Raw genomic sequence first — 20,114 nt, forward strand, 5'->3', positions numbered from 1 at the left:
GGGGTGGCACGGTCACTTTACCCCCCCCCCCCACGAAGGATAGATTAACGCTTATAAAATGTCACTGACTTGACTTATGAGAATATAACTTGTATTTCTTGAATTCTTGTAAGATAATGATTAATTTGAGTATGAACATCACTTATTTCGCAACACACACACACACACACACACACACACACACACACACACACACACATAACCACACACACACACATATACCCCACACACACACACACACACACACATAACCACACACACTTATGTTCCTTACTTCTCTCTCTAATGAAGGCTTTGTTTAACCAACACCAATGTATGTAATGTCATTTATGTCCAATGTATTTTCAGCCTTCGGGCTGCAAACTTTTTTCTAACAAAACCGTTTATTATTATATTACACACACACACACACACACACACACACACACACACACACACACACACACACACACACACACACACACACACAAACACTCCACAAAAACACCTACAAAAACACACACACACACACACACACACCATAAACACACCCACAAAAAACACTCCACAAAAACACTCCAAAACACACACACACACACAGGAATTAGGCTTTAGGGGGGTCACGGTCACTTCCACCTCAGAACCTTTCTCCAGCTGGGAGGCGGAAGGAGATTTACGCATACTCAAGGCTTTTGAAAGGTACAGTAGTGGGGTTTTATTTTTTTTGCTTTTAAGATGCCACTGACTTGATTCAGGAAAATATAACCTGCATTGCTGAAATTCTTGTAACATAGCCATTAATTTGAGTATAAACATCCCTTCTTTTGCACCATACATAATAGTTTTAGAAATTAACTTAGTACATTTGAGTACTGTACAGGTTGTGATAATTTATGTGGTTGCAGTTTCAAAGCTTTGTGACATCACTAATATATAATTGTCTCCATATGCCTTGGTTTATTCATTGATTAGTTGTCAAAGTACAAAAGTGGCCCAGTTAAGCCATCATGTATCAGTTAATTTTGAAATATAAACTATAATGTAAAATGTTATAACACAATGGTTTAGCAGTGCTGTTAATATGTGTGTTGTGTAAGGTCAAAACACACACACACACTAATATGTGTGTTGTGTAAGGTCAAAACACACACACACACACACACACTAATATGTGTGTTGTGTAAGGTCAAAACACACACACACACACACTAATATGTGTGTTGTGTAAGTGTCTTGGCATGTCACCTTGTAGTGGATTTCTCCCCTACAAACGCTGTTTGTTGCTGAGTAGCCGACCCCACGAATTCCCCAGTGTATGCCTCGTGGTCTAGGTCAACCAGCGCCGCCCACGGGGCGGGGGTCAACTGCTAAGCCACGCCTACCCCCCGCTATTTAAGACCTGACCTCGTGGTGACCACCCTCTCATTCTACCTACACCAACCAGCCAGCAACACCTCCTCCTCCTTCGCCTGCCTGGCGGTCCTCGCTCCCGCCGGCGAGCATGGCGACCCACAAGCTGTCCTCCTCTGAGCACCCTCACCAACCAGCTCTCTCTACATCACGCTTGTAACCATGCTGCCTTCCCAGCACCAAGCTACACTGTACATCCAATACAACATGTATACAGAGAGCACATTGTGAGTTTCCTTTCTCCATCCCATCCTGAGTCTGAACCAAACATCCCATACCCCACAACCTCACCACCTAACTCCTGAACAAACTCTTCATCAACTTCTTCAAATCCTACAGTGTGCTTGGAAAGCTCAAAAAACACACACACGGGAATTAAGGCAATAAGCATACAGTGAGGGTCGTCTTGTGTGACTGCATAGAGGCGAATTAAAAGATCAGCTGTTGAGGATCTTAGTGCTTGGCAACACTGGTGCATGTTACCACTCTTTTCTCACTCCATGTTTTAAAATGTAATGTCATGTAATGTTGAAGGGATACAACTTACCTCATTTATACTTATTCTTACCCAAAAAATACTTAAAGTTTTATGTTTATTCAAGATATCTTCAGGTCATGAGACCCACTGATCCCCCACCCAAGAAAGGGTGACCTGACGTTCCATCAGAAAGTCAGAAATATAAGTCCACTAATCCCTCACCCTACCTCCACCTGACATTGAGTCAGGTCAGGCCCCACCCCCCACCAAAAAAAAAAATACTTTAACTTTCACCTTTATTCAAGACATCCTCAGAAAGTTCTCTCAATTTTCAACCTCGGAAATTTTTTCCTAAAGCCAGAATTTTTGGGAAAATTTTGGCTTTGGGGATGATTTTCCGAGCAAATTTCAATTCCGGCTATCGGAGATTTCCGGGTTTGAGGGATTCCGGCTAACGAAGATATTACTTACTAAGGTGCACAACCTTGGGTCCCATGTAATATGTGTGTAAAGTTTCAGGTCTCTAACTGCTTCCATTTTGGAGCTATGGCTAGAACAGACAGACATAGACGCTCACAGACAGACAGACACGTCCTTTTATTATTATAGATGGAATTTGAATCTATAAGTCCTGTTTAATTTTCCATAGGCGAGGATTTAATGTATCAGCACAACTTGCAGAGGCTCTGAGTACCATCACAGAAGATGGTGTTACACCCTTTGACCAAACCTTCTTCCCTAATAGAAACAAGCTTAAGAAAGGCAGCTTAATGCGTCGAGAAAATTTTGCTGAGTTTTTGAAAAAAGTAGCAACATATGGTGCTAATAGTGAGTATGATAACTTGAAACTGTGAATTTCATTGTTTTTATTTTCCCCAATAATATTTTAAGAAATAAGAAGTCTTGAGATTTTAATAATATTTATTTGAATATAAGAATATGTAGTACAAGTTATTTTATGATACATTTTTGGAGTTAATAAAAGTTTTATATTCTAGGTTTTTATGCCCTGGAATTTGGTGTGGAAGAAATGGAAGCACTAAGAGCCAAGGGGTCAGAAATACAAGTGAAAGACTTTGATGATTATAGGGTAAGAATTATTCCATTTTATTATTCTTTCCATTAGTTGTACACACCAAAAATACCCCCCCCCCCAAAAAAAAAGAAGAAAATTCCACTACAGTAAACCCTTGCCATTCACAAGGGTCAGGTTCCAGGAAATGGCATATTCTCAAATACAGTAGAACGTCGATATAACACGAGATACTTTCCAAGAGAGGTCGCTTTAAACCGAATTCGCACTAATCGAAGTGTTGTTTCAATGGAATAATTTAGTTTGGTACTTGAGAGAAACACAAAATACTAAAATGACTGACAGTCTACCCAGATGCACCTCAGCCCATCTCCTAGAATAAACAAAACATTGTTTTTTGTAGTATTATGTTAAAACAAACACTCATAAATCAACACAGCTAAAGTTATGGGACATGAAATTGTCTGTTTAATAGCAATCAGCTGATGCGAAGAGAGGGGGGGGTGAGTTGGGGGTGATATGTTTGACAGTTTATGCCAAGGTCTACTGTAATACTTATTTATTTATCTGTCCTTAAGAGTGACTGAGTTTTCTCTTTTAAAATGTCACTGAACTGACATGGAAGAATATAATTAACATTGCTGGAATTCTTATAAGATAGTGATTAGTTTGAATATAGACATGCTATAGTCTGCATTAGACATAAAAATTTTAGTTCTTACTAATTTTATTACAAAGGGCTAAAATAAAAGATCTTGTGCAGAATATATGACATTTATATTCAAATTATTCGCTGTCTTGCAAGGATTATAGCAATACAAACTATATTCTCCTAACTTTAGTCTGTGATATTATATAAGATAAAAACTGTGAGCCTATAACCACCCAACCCTGGCTGGGAGGAGGGGGGTGACAGTGACAAGTTTGACAGTTGGGGCTGAAGGTCTAGTGAATTATTTATTTGTTTATTTAGTCCTTCAGAACGAGTTTTTGTTTTTTATATATAAAATGTCACAAAAGTGACCAGGGAGAATATAATTTACATTGCTGGAATTCTTATAAGATAGTGATTAATTTGAATAGAAACATGCCATAGATTGTACAGACAAAAATTTTAATAATCATTTAGTACATTATTTTGAGTACATGTACAGTACAGCTTTGTCTTTAGGACAGTGTAGCGTGCCCAGAGAAACATTAGGCGCGAATTTTAAAATATGATGCACCAGATTGACTCGCGCAAAATAGGAAAGATTCGCTTTAAATTAAAACATTGTCCTTAATTGTGGGTGTTGCTTTAAATCAATAATCTTGAATTGAATCTTTTTAAATTGACATTCTACTGTAGCCACTTACATAATACCTTAGTACACTAATACCTGTATACAGTATGCTCCCCAAATTCGTGGATTTTTACTTCACGGTTCTTGGTTATTTGCGGATGACACCCTCGATGTACTCAAGAATGTCTGTGGGTAGTTTTAAAGTTTCCGGCATTTTCGAGGCTGGGACAGGGAGCCATTCGTTCTAGAGACAGTAATTTCCTTTACCTGTATTGTAAATATTATGTGTGTGTAGACACACACACAAAAAAAACACCACAAAACACATAAAAATAAATAATAATTGGAAAATTCTCTCACAAATAATCAGAAACAATTTTACTAAAAGTGTAACAGTCTACCCTCAAGTCTGTGCTCTAATAAAGTACTGTAATAGAGCACGGACTTGAGGGTAGACTCACATTTTTAATAAATTTGTTTCTGATTATTTGTAGGAGGATTTTCCAATTATTATTTATATGTATTTGTTTTGTGTGTGTGTGTGTGTGTCTACACACACACACATATTCAATATTACAGGTAAAAGAAATAATTGTCCTAAGGGCAAACACAAAATGGAATATACAGTACATTTCTTTGTACACAAGTAAAAATGGTCCGCAAATATTATTCGCGGATTTGGCGATTCGCGGCCGTTTTGAGAACCTAACCCCAGCAATTTTTTTTTTGGGGGGGTGGGGGGGGGGCCTGTACAGTAAAACCTCGATATATCGAAATTTGCTTTTTTCAGACTCTGAGGTGCTCTGGTCTCCAGGAATACATAAAAAAAAGTTTAAGAAATGGGGAAGATTAAATAAAAAACAAATCTTATGATACGAACATTACTTACTGAATACTGTACAGTGATCTAATCAGATTTGCTATAAGCCTACTGAGAACTAAGACACTCGTCTATAATTCTACCTCGTTTATAGGTCGACCCTGATTTTTTGACCAAGAAATCATTAATTTATGATATGCCTCGTTTATAGGTCGACCCAAGTTTTTGAGGGTAATGGAACAACAAAACCTTCAGTAAAAACACTCTCCGTCCTATAAACTGGGTCGCTGTACAGTGAGTTCTGCTATAGCGCGTGTTTTGATAACGCGAATTTGCTCTAACGCGATTTATGAATAGAGGAACGATATTTGTATAACGCGAACGCTTGTTTGCTGTAACGCGATTTTTGCTTACTATTTCTCCAGTTTTGTGGTATTAACTGTGAATATGGTAAAGAAGAATATCTCCAAGAAGCGTTCTGTTGATCGCATTCCCGGTGATGATCGTAAAAGAAAGGATATAACACTTGAAGAGAAGCTCGATGTTATCAACCTCAAAATCACCCTTCTCCCCCATCAAGTTATATTCATATTTTTTCAAGGTAAAGTGTTACAATTACTGTATGATTTCATTATTAGATATGAATGTAACATTTATTTAGACTGCTATCCTTTGTGTTAGGCTAACTACTAATTTTTTTCGATTTCGAGGAGTAATCTGCACCTAACCCTATTTTCTCCATAAGCCCTGTTATTTCTATTACGCGATTTTCTATAACACGATATTTTACAAGAACACAACTATTGCGTTATAGCAGAACTGACTGTACCTGAAACACCGAGCGCCGAAGGCAAATTATTTACCATTATTGCGACACTTTACACTGAAAATCGGGTAGTTTTAGCAAAAATATTTTATATTTCCATTCAAGTATTTATTCAAGTCAATTAGGAGGGAATGTTATTGTAATACAACAGTTTTTTTAACTGAAAACCAATCGAAAAGCGATTATGGTAACATCTTTTGAACAATGAAAAAAAGCGAAAGTCGATTGTTTTCGTCATGGTTGTATCCCACTTTCCACTGTAATACGTATGTCATTTCAGCAAAAATATTAAATTTCCGTGAATGTATTATATCAAGCACAGTATGAATAGAATATCATTGTAATATAACAGTATTTTAACCGAAAACTATTAAAAAACGAGTAACATCTCTTGAACATCGGAAGGTTAGGTAAAATCTTGTTTTCGTCATGTATTTTATCCTATTTTACATTGAAATACATCACATTTCAGCAAAACTACTACGTATTTATTTTTGAGAATATTTTCATTCAGGCGCTGTTAAGGTAAAATATACTTGTGATGAAACATTTTTTTTACTGAAAACGATTCGAAAAACACGTGTACCGTGATACTCAACAGCTGGTGGTGCGTCGTGCATTGTTGTAACAATATGAGGTTGAGGTGGATTAATGGGTATTATATTAAGTGTGAAATATCGAAAAGGTTTTTATTACCGGTATTTTTTGTAGATCAATGAGAATTGTGATACCATATATGATATGATAAGTTAGCCTGTGCTAAGAACTTCAACATAGACTACTGAAAGCACGTTGTAAGGTAAGTTAGCCTATTGTAAGTTGGTGAGCTTCATCTACTGAAGGCACTGCACAGCTTTTCATTACTAATTGGTACATATTTTATGTTTCCATTGTTTACTGGCAGTAACTGGTGAATATTTTTCATGTCTAAAGCTAAAATTTGCTCCTCGCCCTTCCCATCATGCACGGATTCAACCTAACAAAACTATTACCCATGTAGAGGTCGACCCCCAATTTCTTGCCTAAAAATTTGGTCCTAAAAACTCAAACTACATACGAGTATATACGGTATGTAAGCAGGCTGGGGCTGATCAGGTGTTGCCACGTTTGTCAGGTTTATTTATTTATTCAGTATTATATTCTCATATGATTGGCCTCTTATGGTTTATGGTTCATCATGATTAATATAACATCTTCAATAATAGAGAAAAAATACAATTCTGTATGTAATTTGTAATATGACTTGAAAATAAAAGGATAAGCTGTATCAAAAGGTTGTTTACTCAGATGCGTTCTTGTGAGCTTTCAGTAGACCAACTTACAACAGGGGTCACTATAACACACTGTATAGTATTTGATATGAAGATACCTTCTGTAAAATGTTATTTACTACCTTTGAGTGTTATATGATGACTCAGTTTGGCTACTAGTACACTTAAACAAATGATTAATGAGTAAACCAGGGTATATGCAGATACATAATACTTTACACTACAATATTACTTATTAAGTGATAATAAATACACTGCAATAGTATTTATTAAGTGGTGATAAATACACTACAATAGTATTTACTAAGTGGTGATAAATACACTGCAATAGTATTTATTAAGTGATAAAAAATACACAACTGTACTGTACAGTACTAATTTACAAAGTGTTGAAGACAGGCATTGTGGTAAGCCAATCAGCTGTTTGGTGTATGTAAACAAATGAGTATGAAATGACTCGTGGTGTTCAGTGTGGGATTCTCTCTTCAGGAAAGCTGATTCTTTTAGGATAATATTTTATCAACCTGGCCCCAAATGATCCTAAATTATATGAGAGTTGTGATGAAATTGCATAAAGAAGTGTTAAATGAACCTTGGGGGAGAGAGAGGGAAGGAGCCACCCACCCATGCCCCCCCTCGCCAGCTGCTCCCAGATAAACATTTGTCTCCCACATACAATATACTCCTACACTTATTTTTATCATTATAGTACTGTATAGTATACAGTTTTCTCTTTATTCATAAGACAATTCTGTGGTTACTTATACAGGTTGTACCTCTCTAGTCCGGCATTCTGTGGTCAGGAAACTCCCGTGGTCCGGAACGATTTTAGTTTGTCCAATAGGCAGATAGGCAGCTTTTTTTTTTTTTTTTTATACTTATCTGAATTATTATTATTATTACAGGAGTATTAAATTTTTGCTCCTCAGGCCCCAATGTGGGTCAGTGACCTATGCCCGGGTGGGCTAATCCCCTTAAAAAAAGCAACAACAAAGCCGCAGGAAATTAAGGTTTGTTTACATCCAGCAGTTCGGCTGCTCTCTCTCTCTCTGCATATCTGTACAGAGTACAACATTTAACCCTTCAATATATATGAGCAGTAAATAAGTGTTGCTTTCATATTCTTATGTAGAGTAATGACGATATGTTTTCACATGTCCGCACTTACATACGCGCAGTCTCACTTTTTTTTTTACCATTAATGATTAGCTACTTATATTGTTCCATTTATTAACATTAAATAACATTACAGGTACAGTGACCCCTCCATTAACTAACTCAATCCGTTCCAGAAGGTCTTTCGTTAACCGAAAAGTTCGTTAACCGAAACCATTGTTTCAATGGGTTTTTGGGTAATTGGTTCCAGCTCACCGAAAATTTCCAAACTTCAACAAAAATGGCAGAAAAATTTACTTACTTTGAGGTGTGTATGTAGAAGGCTCCTGGATGATGATGTGCATTTGAAGTGGGAGGTGGAGGAGGAGAAGGGAGAAGAGAAGGAAGTGGAGGTGGAGGAGAAGCATTTTACTGCTTCTTGGAAGGTGAGTCACTTTCCATGAAAATGTCAGGAACCTCTGGACTGACAGATTCTCCACCATGAACATCCTCTCTCTTTCTTGAAGTGGAAGGCTGAGGGCTAGCATCTTGTTCCCTCTGCCTTTTACTGAAGAAAGTGTCAATTGTGGTCTGTGGGGCACCTGTCCTCCTCACCATTAACTTATGTTTAAAGAAGGAGACCACTGAGTCCTCAACATGACACAAAGTTAGTTCAGTTTTTTCCACTTCTGGGTGCTTTCAAGCCAGTTCCCTGAACTTCTCCCAGTAGTAAATCACATCTTTCAACTGTTTAGCTGACATATGGTCATCACTTTCAATTTCCTCCTCACCACTGTCAGCCTCTACCCGTAACATCTCATCCAGTTGCTTCAAGTCATCAGGATTAAGTTCCTCCTCATGAGACATCACAAGCTCTTCCACATCCTTCTCCTCCACTTCAAGGCCCAATGACTGACCAATGGACACAATCTCCTGGTCCAACTCTGTTTCTTCCTCAAATCCCTCAAAATCATGGACTACTGATGGCCACAGTGCTTTCCATGAAGAATTGAGGGTTCTATTGGAGACTTCTTGTCATGATGACACAATCAATTTTACAGCCTCCAGGACGTTGAATTGTGTCTTCCAGAACTGTTTCAGTGTTAGTTCAGGATCAGCGGAAGTTGCCTGATGACACCTCCTAAACATTTTCTTCATGTACAACTTCTTGAAGTTGCTGATTACATTCTGGTCCATTGGCTGTATGAGTGATGTAGTGTTTGGAGGCAAAAACAACACCTTTCACAAAGTCAAATTGATACTCCAAATTGCTGGCAAGGTCAGGGTCATGACCAATAGCATTATCCATGAGGAGAAGAGCTTTTAAAGGAAGTTTATTGGTGGTTAGGTAGCTCTTGACAGGGGCAAAACACATCAACAGCCCATTCATTAAAGAACTGTCTTGTCACCCATGCCTTACGGTTGGACTTCCTATAAACTCCAAGCATTGTTCTTACCACTTTCTGTTGCTTGAACACCCTGGGGTTTTCAGAGTGGTAGACAAGCATAGGCTTCAGTCGGAAATCCCCTGAAGCATTGGCACCAAGCAATAGAGTGAGACGGTCTTTCATGGGTTTATGCCCAGGTAAAGAGGCTTCATCCTTGGTGATGAATGTTCTTTTGGGCATCTTTTTCCAGAACAGCCCAGTTTCGTCAACATTGAACACTTGCTGTGGAAGATAATTTTCTTCTTCCATCAGTTTTTTAAATTCAATTAAAAACTTTGCTGCCCCTTCATCTGTTTTTCCCTAATCCAGATGATAAGTAACCTCTCAGTTTCTACGATTAGGGATCTACTTTTAAACACTCTTGTAGATTTGTCTCTCACGTTCACTTCCTTAAATTTGTCTTTTTGTGCAAGAATTGTCGACACAGTTGATGCCGACATGCCATATTCTTTGCATAGTGCATTTGATTTAATGCCTTGTTCGTGTTTTTTTATTATTTCCTGCTTTATTTGGATTGAAATTGCTTTTCTTGATCTCTTAGGCCCCATGCTGGATTCAAACAATGGCAACACGTATTTTTCAAAGTTAAACTAGCTGTAAATAAAGAATATTTTCTTTAAAATAACACTGCACTTCACTATATATTGTCAATATGTAAAATAATTTTCAAAATGACCAATAATTTGCTTGGAAACACAGAAAAAAAGCGTTTAGTTGAAGAGAGTCTCAAGCAAGATGTTACCTCCAGTGAAAACAGAGAGAGACTAACACCTGTTTGCTGTGTTAAGAGGCTGGATGCCGCGCATTAAACTAGTCACTTTACCTTCAATTTTGTTCAATAATTGTTAAAATGACTAAAAAATTGAATATTAAACTTTTAAAATTATTGAATAGTATAAACTTTTTGATATTTACTAAAATAGTAAGGAATTTAAGCCCTAGAGCCGATTAATGTATTGGCGGACTGATACTAAAGCTGGTTGCCCGGTCAGTGCAAGCGAAAACATGTTGAGGTCGGTTCGTAAGAACTTCATTAAGCGAAATTTTTTTCGTTAACCGAATTGAAGATCCTTATGGAAGGCAGTTCATTAATCGAAATTACGTTAACCGAGGTGTTCGTTAAACGAGGGGTCACTGTACTTCAAACAACCATATTAATTTATTTTACTACAGCTACAATCAGGGTCTTATTTTCTTCAGTTTTATATGTAGAACCAATCAGTCACTGGTTTTGTAATCAACGAAAACAATGCTGTGTTATTTCCTCGTGTTTTAATATTCTACGTATTATTAATTAATTGTCTTGCTCATTTTGCACACATAAACATTAATTCAATAAAAAAGACATTCAGTAATAAACAATAATGAATCTTTTGTACATAAGAGAAATGACGCTGTTCACATGATTATGCACGTCGTCTGCACGTTGGCGGGCCGTTCAAACCCGTCGAAATTCAAGTTTCCACCTTCAAAATTTTTATTTATTTTTTTGTGTGTGTTCCAATAAAATACGTTTAATTAAAAACTCGCGAAATTTGAGAAGCTACTATACGACATTTAGCCCTTCAATATGTCTTCAAAGAGACCACGATGCAGAGAAAGTGGTGCTAGTGCTTCCAAGCATAAGCACAAGTCACTATCTATCCAGGAAAAGGGTGAATTTCCATGGTCCGGCACCGGTCAGGTCCCGAGGTTGCCGGACTAGAGAGGTACAACCTGTATAACACTGCAGTAAATAACAATCATCTCGGTGACAACCAGACCTACATGTCTGATTTTCAACCCAGAGAGTTGTTTCATGTTTTTTTAATTGTTGATGGAATATTCTTTTAATAACCTCGTTATACACTGAAAGACTTTAGTTGTTGAAGTGCAGTATTATTGACAACTGATTTTCTTAAACAGTTCAGATAAGCAGTGATATCTCTTCCCCCCCCATATATTCACCTTTCTTTCAGATTTTCGCATTTTTCTGACTGGGTTCTGCCCCAATTAGTCCGATTTATCGAGGTTCTACTGTATACCTATACTGTGTATGAGAAACTTAAGTCACCAATACTTACATTCATATGTAGAAGTCTGGAGCTTGATAAAGTGATGCACTGTACTATCGTGGACAAAAGTTCGCTCCTTCCCAAATTGAAGCAGTATCGACCCGCACAGCACACCCGCACCAGATAACAATCAGGGTAAGTCAGTTCGGAGACTCATTCCCGTGTCTCAGTTTCACTACAGGGAGCGAACTTTTGTCCACGATAGTACACCGGGAGACATCTGGATACTGAAGCATAGGTGGATCATCAGGATCACTGTTGGAAGAGGGTGAATCAGTGGTGGTTGGTGGAGAGGCGGTTGGTGGGGAAGTGGGTGGTGGAGAGGCGTGTTACTGGGAGGAGGAGGGTGGAGCGGCAGCGGTAGTAGCTGGTTATTTCTTGAAAAACTGGTGATTGGTAGTTGTTTCTCCTTTGTTTTGAGGTCTTTAAACATATCCTGGAAGGGAAACAATACCTGGTTGATTCCTCAGACCATCTTAAGGCTGTGTTCCATGGAAGGGTAGTGGTCAACAATGAAATCATTTACCATCCTTACCTGTAGAAATAGTTTACCAAAATTGTCGAAGCTTTTACCAAATCTTCCAAATCCTCTTCTGTCAGTTCTTCTCCATGTCCATCAACCAGCTCTTCCACGTTTTCAGCAGCCATGTCCACAAACCCTTACCACTCAACGGACGTGCAACACTCACAATGTTATTCACATCCTTTACTATGGACAGAAATCCCTGAAAGTTATTCACACACTCAGGCCATAAGGTGTGCCAGCAAGCATTCACTGTCTCTGGTTTGAGTTTATTGAATGTGTCACTGATATTGGTAATGCTGTACTCCTTCCAACACTTGCTAACATGAAGGTCAGGGTCTGCGTCCATGGCACGACGGATACTACCAAAAGAGTGTCAGGTGTAATATGCCTTGAAGGTGCGTATTACACCCTGATCGAGAGGCTGAATAAGAGCAGTGGTGTTAGGGGTAGGAACACCACCACTACACCTGGATGGCTAAACTACAAACTTTCTGGGTGGCCTGGTGCATTGTCTATCAGTAATAATACCTTTAATTCCATCTTCTTGGAAGACAGGTATTTTTCCACTTCCGTGACGAAGCATTTATGGAACCAATCCAGGAATGCTTGCACAGTTACCCATGCATTTTTGTTAGACTGACAAAAAACTGACAAAAGGATTTAGTTTTTTCCCTTTAAAGCCCTAGGGTTTGCTGTGTGGTAAAGCAAGCCAGGCTTGATCATGTGACCAGCCACATTGTACAGTGCCACAAAAGAGGAGCATCACTCTGTCCTTGGATGCCTTGAACCCAGGGGCACGCCTCCCCTGCTTGTTTATGTATGTTCTCCCAGGCATTTTCTTCTGATATAGACCAGATTCATCGGCATTAAACTCTTGCTCTGGTCTATAGCCTTTCTTTTCTATAATTTTCTCTGGCTTGGCAGAAAATGCATATGCGGCTGTGTGGTCAGCTGATTACTTTTATCCTCTTCGCCACTGATCGTGACGCTCATCTTCTGTGGCAATGCGGCTGGCCACATGATCAAGCCTTGCTTGCTTTACCACTCAGCAAACCTCGGGCTTTAAAGGGAAAAAAAAACTTTTGACAGTTTTTTGGGCAGTTTAGCAAAAAGGAATGGGTAACTGTGTGCAGCCTCCCCAGTCAGATTCACATTATGGAGCGAGAATCTTATTTTTTTTATTTTTGAACCATCCTTTATTGGCACTAAAAGTTGGTTCAGTTGCTGCACTAGCCTCTTCACCACCTGTTGACTCGTAAAAATGAGCATAAAAACTTTTAGCCTTTTCACGAATCACGTTGCTGTCAATCGGAACAATTTTGCAGTGCTGGTCCTCACCCCAAATGTTCAGAGCTTTCTCAGTTTTCACTATGTTCTTGTCATGAACAACCTGCGCCACTTTAGCACTTACAGGAGCGCTCGCTTGAACAGTATCACGAATTGTTTGTTCATTTTTCTTGATATACCGCAATGTGACTTTGTTTACACCAAACAACCGAGCAGCTGCAGCAGCACTCATCCCCTCCTTTAACTTGTCTAATAAATCAACTTTCTTTGCCAGAGTCATCACTGACTTTTGCCTTTTATGTTTCACTCCACTGGCATCACTACCACTGACACTAGGCAGCCTTTTCTGGGCCATTTTCACAGTGAAACACGAAAGTTTTGAGAGTAAGACATGCAGAGGGAGATGAGACGCCACTGGAGCATGGGGTGACTCGTTGCGCTTAATAATAGTATTGTATAATGTCATCAACAGTGCTATTTGCTTACCCTAGCATTTTTTCACTAAATGCCACTGTCAAATGTGGCTGTTCTCATCAGTAATTAAAATTTATAAGAGTACTGAACAGATAGATGTGAATTTTAAAGGTCTTTATTTAAAATAACGAGTGTATTTTTGTGTGTGTACAGTATGTAGATATTTTCTTTATTTTGCAGGTTCGGGAAAGGCCATGCATCCATATGTCCATAAATAATAGGTCACTCTATACAGCTCCTGCACCATTTGGAGGTCCTCAGCTTTTGACAGCAATACATCTTTTACAAAACTCAAAAATAACCCACAGTACCCCACTCTACACCCTCTACCATTCTTTCATTGAAGCCATCAGAAGAAGCTATGCGGGGTTTATCGAATTAGGTGAGTGAAACAATATGTTATTATTACTGTACTTATACACCACCACTTCTTCACTTTTACTTTTTACCTTTATCTTCCCTTTGCCACTGATTGGCTCGTTAGCCGCTTGGGCTGTCGGTCATGTCTCTGTTATGCATTGTTGGCAAGTACTGGGCATGAACTGGCTCCTGAATATATAGGAACCTATTCAAGTGTTAGTCAAGTCTGGTCTTGAAAGAGCTTACACTTGGTGCCATCTCAACATTTTCTGGCAGATTGTTCCAAAAGTTCACAATTCTCACTCATAAAAAATTTGCCCCCACGGTTTTCTGGACTTGTGGCTTCTTCAACCTTGAGCTGTGACCCCTTATGGGGCGGACATCTGCCAGCTCCTGATATGTACATTTGACTAAGTAGTGACCCCTGAGATGTTTAAAGACTTTGATTAGGTCGCCCCTCACCCTTCTATAGTAAAAGCTAGGCAGTTGCAGGCGTTCTAATCTCTCTGGGTAACTGTGATTCCGTAGAGCAGGCACCAGTCTGGTGGCCCTCCTTTGGACATTTTCAATCAATTGACATACTCTAGACGGAGAAGCATCTCATTCTTGAAGATCATGATTAGTGATGGACCATCCAGATATCTAAACAACCTTCATATAAGACCTACTACAGTCTTTCCTTTACTTACGACGGGGTTCCGCCCCGACGACCAGGTCGTAAGTCGAAAAGGCGAAAATAATACATAGAAATTCTAAAATGAAATACAGTACAGTAAAAGTAATCAATAATGAAAAATGAATAAAGTATTACTGTGCACTTACCTTTATTGTAGTCAGCTGAATGCACACGGGGCCTCAATAATTTTTTAATGAAGCATGTAGACTACATTAATTGGATGAAGCAGAGGAGGAGACAGGGCTGGGTGGGTCATCAAGTTTGCTTTCTTCAGACAGGGTAACATACTTGCTTGTTGAAGTATTGGATCATCTTTAGGGAGTGAAGAGGCAGCAGTGGTGGGGCGTGAGGAGACAGCAGTGGGGGACTTCTTGAAAAATATGTCCAATTTAGACTGCACAGTTTGCCTTTTCTTTTCATTGTAAATCTCCTTGTAGCAAGCAAGTGCATCTTGGATCGGTCTGTCAACTTTTGCAAAACGCTCAACATTTTGATCCATTTCTTCAAACATTTGCATCCCCTTATTAATAGTAGCACATGCCTCTGCCATTTGTTTCACTGAAAACTTTTGGGGGGTGCAGGTTCTTCTTCTACATCTTGTCTCTCTTCTTCCTCTGCAATTTACTGTGCATCCAGTTCAATAAGATCCTCGTTACTTAACTCTTCTGCTGCACTTTCCACCAACTGCTCAACATCTTCATTATAAATTTCTAACTCAAGCTGTATACTCATCTGCACTATCTTGTTACTAATCTCAGAAATTGCTTCATCTTCATTAAATCCTTTGAAGCTGTTCACATATCTTTTCAGGACCTTCTTCCATATTCCATTCATGCACTGACCTGTAACCTCATCCCATGCTGCAGCTATGTTCTTTATACATTGCAAAATGTTGTAGTCCTTCCAAAACTCTAAGAGTTTTCTCACCTTTAGCAGCAATAGCCTGAGCGAAGGTCGTATGTAAATAATTAGCTTTAAAAGCAGCAATAGCACCTTGATCCATGGGTTGGATGATAGAGGTAGTGTTAGGTGGAAGATACACTACCTTAACATCAGGGTGCATGTCGTCCAGGTGTGGTGGGTGCCCCGGAGCATTATCTAAAATTAATAAAATCTTGAACGTAACCCCTTGTTGCAGACAATACTCCTTGGCTCGTGGAATGAAACAACTCAGGAACTAATCCTCAAACAGTGCTAGGGTCATCCATGCTTTCTTATTACTGCGATAAAATACTGGCAGTGTGTGCTTGCTGACATTTTTAAAAGCCCTTGGGTTCTCTGAATGATATATCATGAAGGGTTTTACCTTGAAACCAGCTACATTCCCCCCAACAGAAGTGTGATTCGGTCCTTGAATGCCTTGAATCCCGGCATGGTTTTCGCCTCTTTGTGGATGTATGTCCATTCTGGCATGCGCTTCCAAAATAAGCCAGTTTCATATATTTTTTTTTTTTATCCTCTTCGCCACTGATCGGCTCGCTAGCCGCCCGGGCGATCGGTCATGTCTCTGTCACGCACTGTTGGCAAATACTGGGCATGCACCGGCTCCTGAATGTACCTGAACCCGCTCCAGTGTTGGTCAAGTCTTGTCTTGAAAGAGCTCACACTCGGTGCCGTCATAACACTCTCTGGTAGATTGTTCCAAGAATTTACAACACTCACTCCGAAAAAGTTTCCCCTCGCGGTTTTCTGGACTTGCGGCTTCTTCAATCTTGAGCTGTGACCCCTTGTGGGGCGAGCGTCCGCCAGCTCCAAGTAAGGACTCAACTGAGTAGTGCCCCCTGAGATGCTTATACACCTCAACTAGGTCCCCCCCTTGCCCGTCTGTAGTATAAGCTAGGCAAGTTCAGGCGCTCCAATCTCTCAGGGTAGCTGAGGTGCCGAAGTGCAGGCACCAGTCTGATGGCCCTCCTTTGAACATTTTCAACCAACTGGCAGTCCCTAGCATATCTCGGGGACCAGATGGGGTGACAGTACTCCAGATGGGGGAGCACTTCACTCCTGAAGATCCTTATGAGGGACGGACCGTCTAGATATCTGAACGACCTTCTTATAAGACCCAATAATTTATTTGCCTGATTTACCTTCTTCTCACAATGGCCCGAGAACTTCATCTCATTGTCAAGATACACACCTAGGTCCTTCTCACACACAGTCTCAACTAGTGCAGTTTCTTCATCCCGTTGGGACATATGATATGCCTCCTTACCGTTGGTACGCCCCAGCCACATTAAATATTTGCTCAGGCAAATAATTTCCCTCCACGATGACACGATCTAGGTCCTCCTTAAAAGCTTCAGCAGCACCCACGTCAGCACTTGCTGCCTCTCCACTCACCTTTACACTATGCAAACTGTAACGTTCTTAAACCTTTGGAACCTCCCATGACTTGCTGTGAAGTTTTGGTCGCACTCATCTCCTGCCTGCTCTTTCAGGCTTTCGAAAAGGCTTATTGCCTTAGCCTGAATGGTTAGAAGGCTTAAGGGTACACGCTTTTGTAGCTGATCTTCCATCCACATCACAAGTAATTTTTCCATCTCATGAATAGGACCTTGTCTTTTTTTCATTATTATTGTTCCCTTTATAGGTGCTGATCCTTTCACTACCTCACAAATTCGTTCCTTGTCCTTCACAATTGTTGATATAGTCGAGTGAGAGAAGCCAAGGTCGCGTGAAATGGTTGCTACCGTTTTTCCATTTTCATATTGCATTATTATTTTAATTTTCATCTCAAAAGTAATTGACTGTCTCTTTTTCTTCTCAGCACCACGAGAACTCTCACTTTTACGCTTGCCAGTCATTTTAAAGGGAATTACAAACGAAAATTTTGTCAGTACACAGCGTGATCACTAACAACAACAAAGACGACCAAACACCAACTGAGCGGGCTACGGTGTGGATGCTGTACACCACGAGGCGGCCCAGCCCACGCTGTCGTACGGGGTCACATTACGACCAAACGTTTCAGGACTTGAAAATACGTACTGTGGAAAATATTTTATTCGACCATGGCAGTCGTATGTCCGGGTTGTCGTAAGTCGAGGAGAGACTGTAGTTTCGTTACCTGATTCACGTTTCTCTTACAATGGCCCCAGAACTTAAGATCTTTGTTGACATACACACCCAGGTCTTTTTCACATTCGGTCTCAATTAATGCAGTCTCCTCGTCCTGTTGGGACATGTGACACGCCTCCCTACTGTTGGTGCGACCCAGGTGCATCCTCTTACACTTCGTGACATTGAATCTTCGCAGCCATTTCTTGAACCATTCTTGAAGCTCACAGAGATCTTTCTGCAGCTCATCACAGTCTGTTTGATTCTTAAATTCCCCAAATAACTTGGCATCATCCATAAACATTTGTATGGAGGAGTGTATAGCTTCTCGCGTATCATTAATAAAGGAGACAAACAACAACGGGCCCAATACACTGCCCCGTGGTACCCCGCTTGTCACACGTACACATGACGATTTCGTGCCATTTATCACCACACACTGTTTGCGGTCATGCAAAAAGTCTCCGATCCATGCTAAGTCACTTCTCCGAATCCTTTACCCTTCCAGTTTGATTTTCAGCCTTTCATGGGGTACGCTGTTGTTATTCCTTAACTTAAGCAACTTCAGTTATGTTAAAGATGAATATAATAATGGGGTCACATATAGAAAAAACAAAAACAAATTGGCAACTCAGCACAACTTAATCTTTAATATTTATCACTTAAAATTAATGTTACTTCAATACACTACAAACAATGTGAAATGCAAAAGTTACAAACACATTAAGGAAAAAAATTGTGCGGCATGGATTCAGTCACAGCCCTCTTACTTTATCACAACAGTTCAGGAGTGAAGGTTTGGAATTATAGATGTCAGGAAAGGTTAAATAAAATTTGATAATAAAAGTTTACCATAATAAGTGTGCAGGTTACATAATGAATGGATAAATTAAATCAAGAGAATAAAGAATAAACATAATCCTTAATAAATAACTAAGATGTGCACAGTAAATAAACCATAAACTGCTTTACAACACCTCTATTGATTGCACTTTGCACACAATAATTAATAATAGAGCAGCACTGAATATATAATACTCAACTAAACCCTATTTGAGAAAGTATCCACCACTCTTCCAATGCCAGCCAGTGACTGACAACACCTCATATCCCAGGGGACTACAAGCCTAACAGCACTAATATGAAACAACTCCCACATTAAGCTGAAAAAATAATTAAACATACATACAGGAAAATTTTTAGGTATCAAGTACCAGCCCTGTTCACACATAATTATACAAAATATTTTACATGCACAAGTTGAGGGTATAAGCATAAAAATATTTCACTATGCACAACGCACCGCACCACTGTGCATTATACCATGCATAACACTGATGAAAGCCATGGCAAAATCTAGATATATATTGTTGATATTTCTGCCTTGTTCTAGAATTTGGGTCCAAAACATCAAGTACCTTGAGTAATTGTATTAAGCAGGAGCGCCCCGGCATAAAACTGTGTTGGCAGTCCTTTACAAGGTTGTTTCTTAGTAGATGTTCCATCTTGGCATCTCTTATCATGCTCTCTTGTACTTGACACTCTATGCTGGTCAGGGTCACTGATCTATAATTATTCGTGGAGTGACGATCGCCCTTCTTGAATATAGGACTGACATAAGCCATTTTCCATTCATCAGGGACCTTTTGCTCATCCAGGTATTTGCAGAAAAGAATCTTAAGGGGCTCCACAATCCTGTTCCACAGTTCTCTTAGCACTCTGGGGTGCACCAGCTTTGACAGTTTTATTTCTTATAACCTCTTCTGAGAACACAATGTGGGTCAGCACTGTGTCAAACCATCTCTCCTCCAACACAGAAAGAGTGTTCACTTCCTCTCTTGTGAACACCGAAGAAAAGAATTTGTTTAATGCCTCTGCTTTATCCTGGTCAGAATCTGCATAACTACCATCTTCAAGCCTTATGCCCGATATGCTTACTCAAGTTTTTAATTTTGACTTTGTGTAGCAGTAAAAATCCTTTGGGTTTTACTTGACCTCACTTGCAATCTGCCTTTGGAACTCTTTTTCAGCCCTTCTACA

The 20,114-nt window shown here is 39.5% G+C and overlaps 1 protein-coding gene across 1 annotated transcript in view; it reads left to right on the forward strand.

The window, feature by feature from the left end:
- Positions 1–2,516: 2,516 nt before the first annotated feature.
- Positions 2,517–20,114, forward strand: part of LOC121858300 (glutathione hydrolase 7-like) — a gene marked incomplete at its 5' end in the record, with an annotated part of 52,422 nt that continues 34,824 nt past the window's right edge. The window contains 3 exon segments of the mRNA XM_042354627.1: positions 2,517–2,695; positions 2,866–2,957; positions 14,165–14,366. Of these exon segments, the coding sequence (XP_042210561.1) occupies positions 2,517–2,695; positions 2,866–2,957; positions 14,165–14,366 (473 nt within the window).

Source organism: Homarus americanus, unplaced genomic scaffold, assembly GCF_018991925.1.
Source record: "Homarus americanus isolate GMGI-L3 unplaced genomic scaffold, GMGI_Hamer_2.0 scaffold57980, whole genome shotgun sequence".
NCBI classification, from domain to species: domain Eukaryota; kingdom Metazoa; phylum Arthropoda; class Malacostraca; order Decapoda; family Nephropidae; genus Homarus; species Homarus americanus.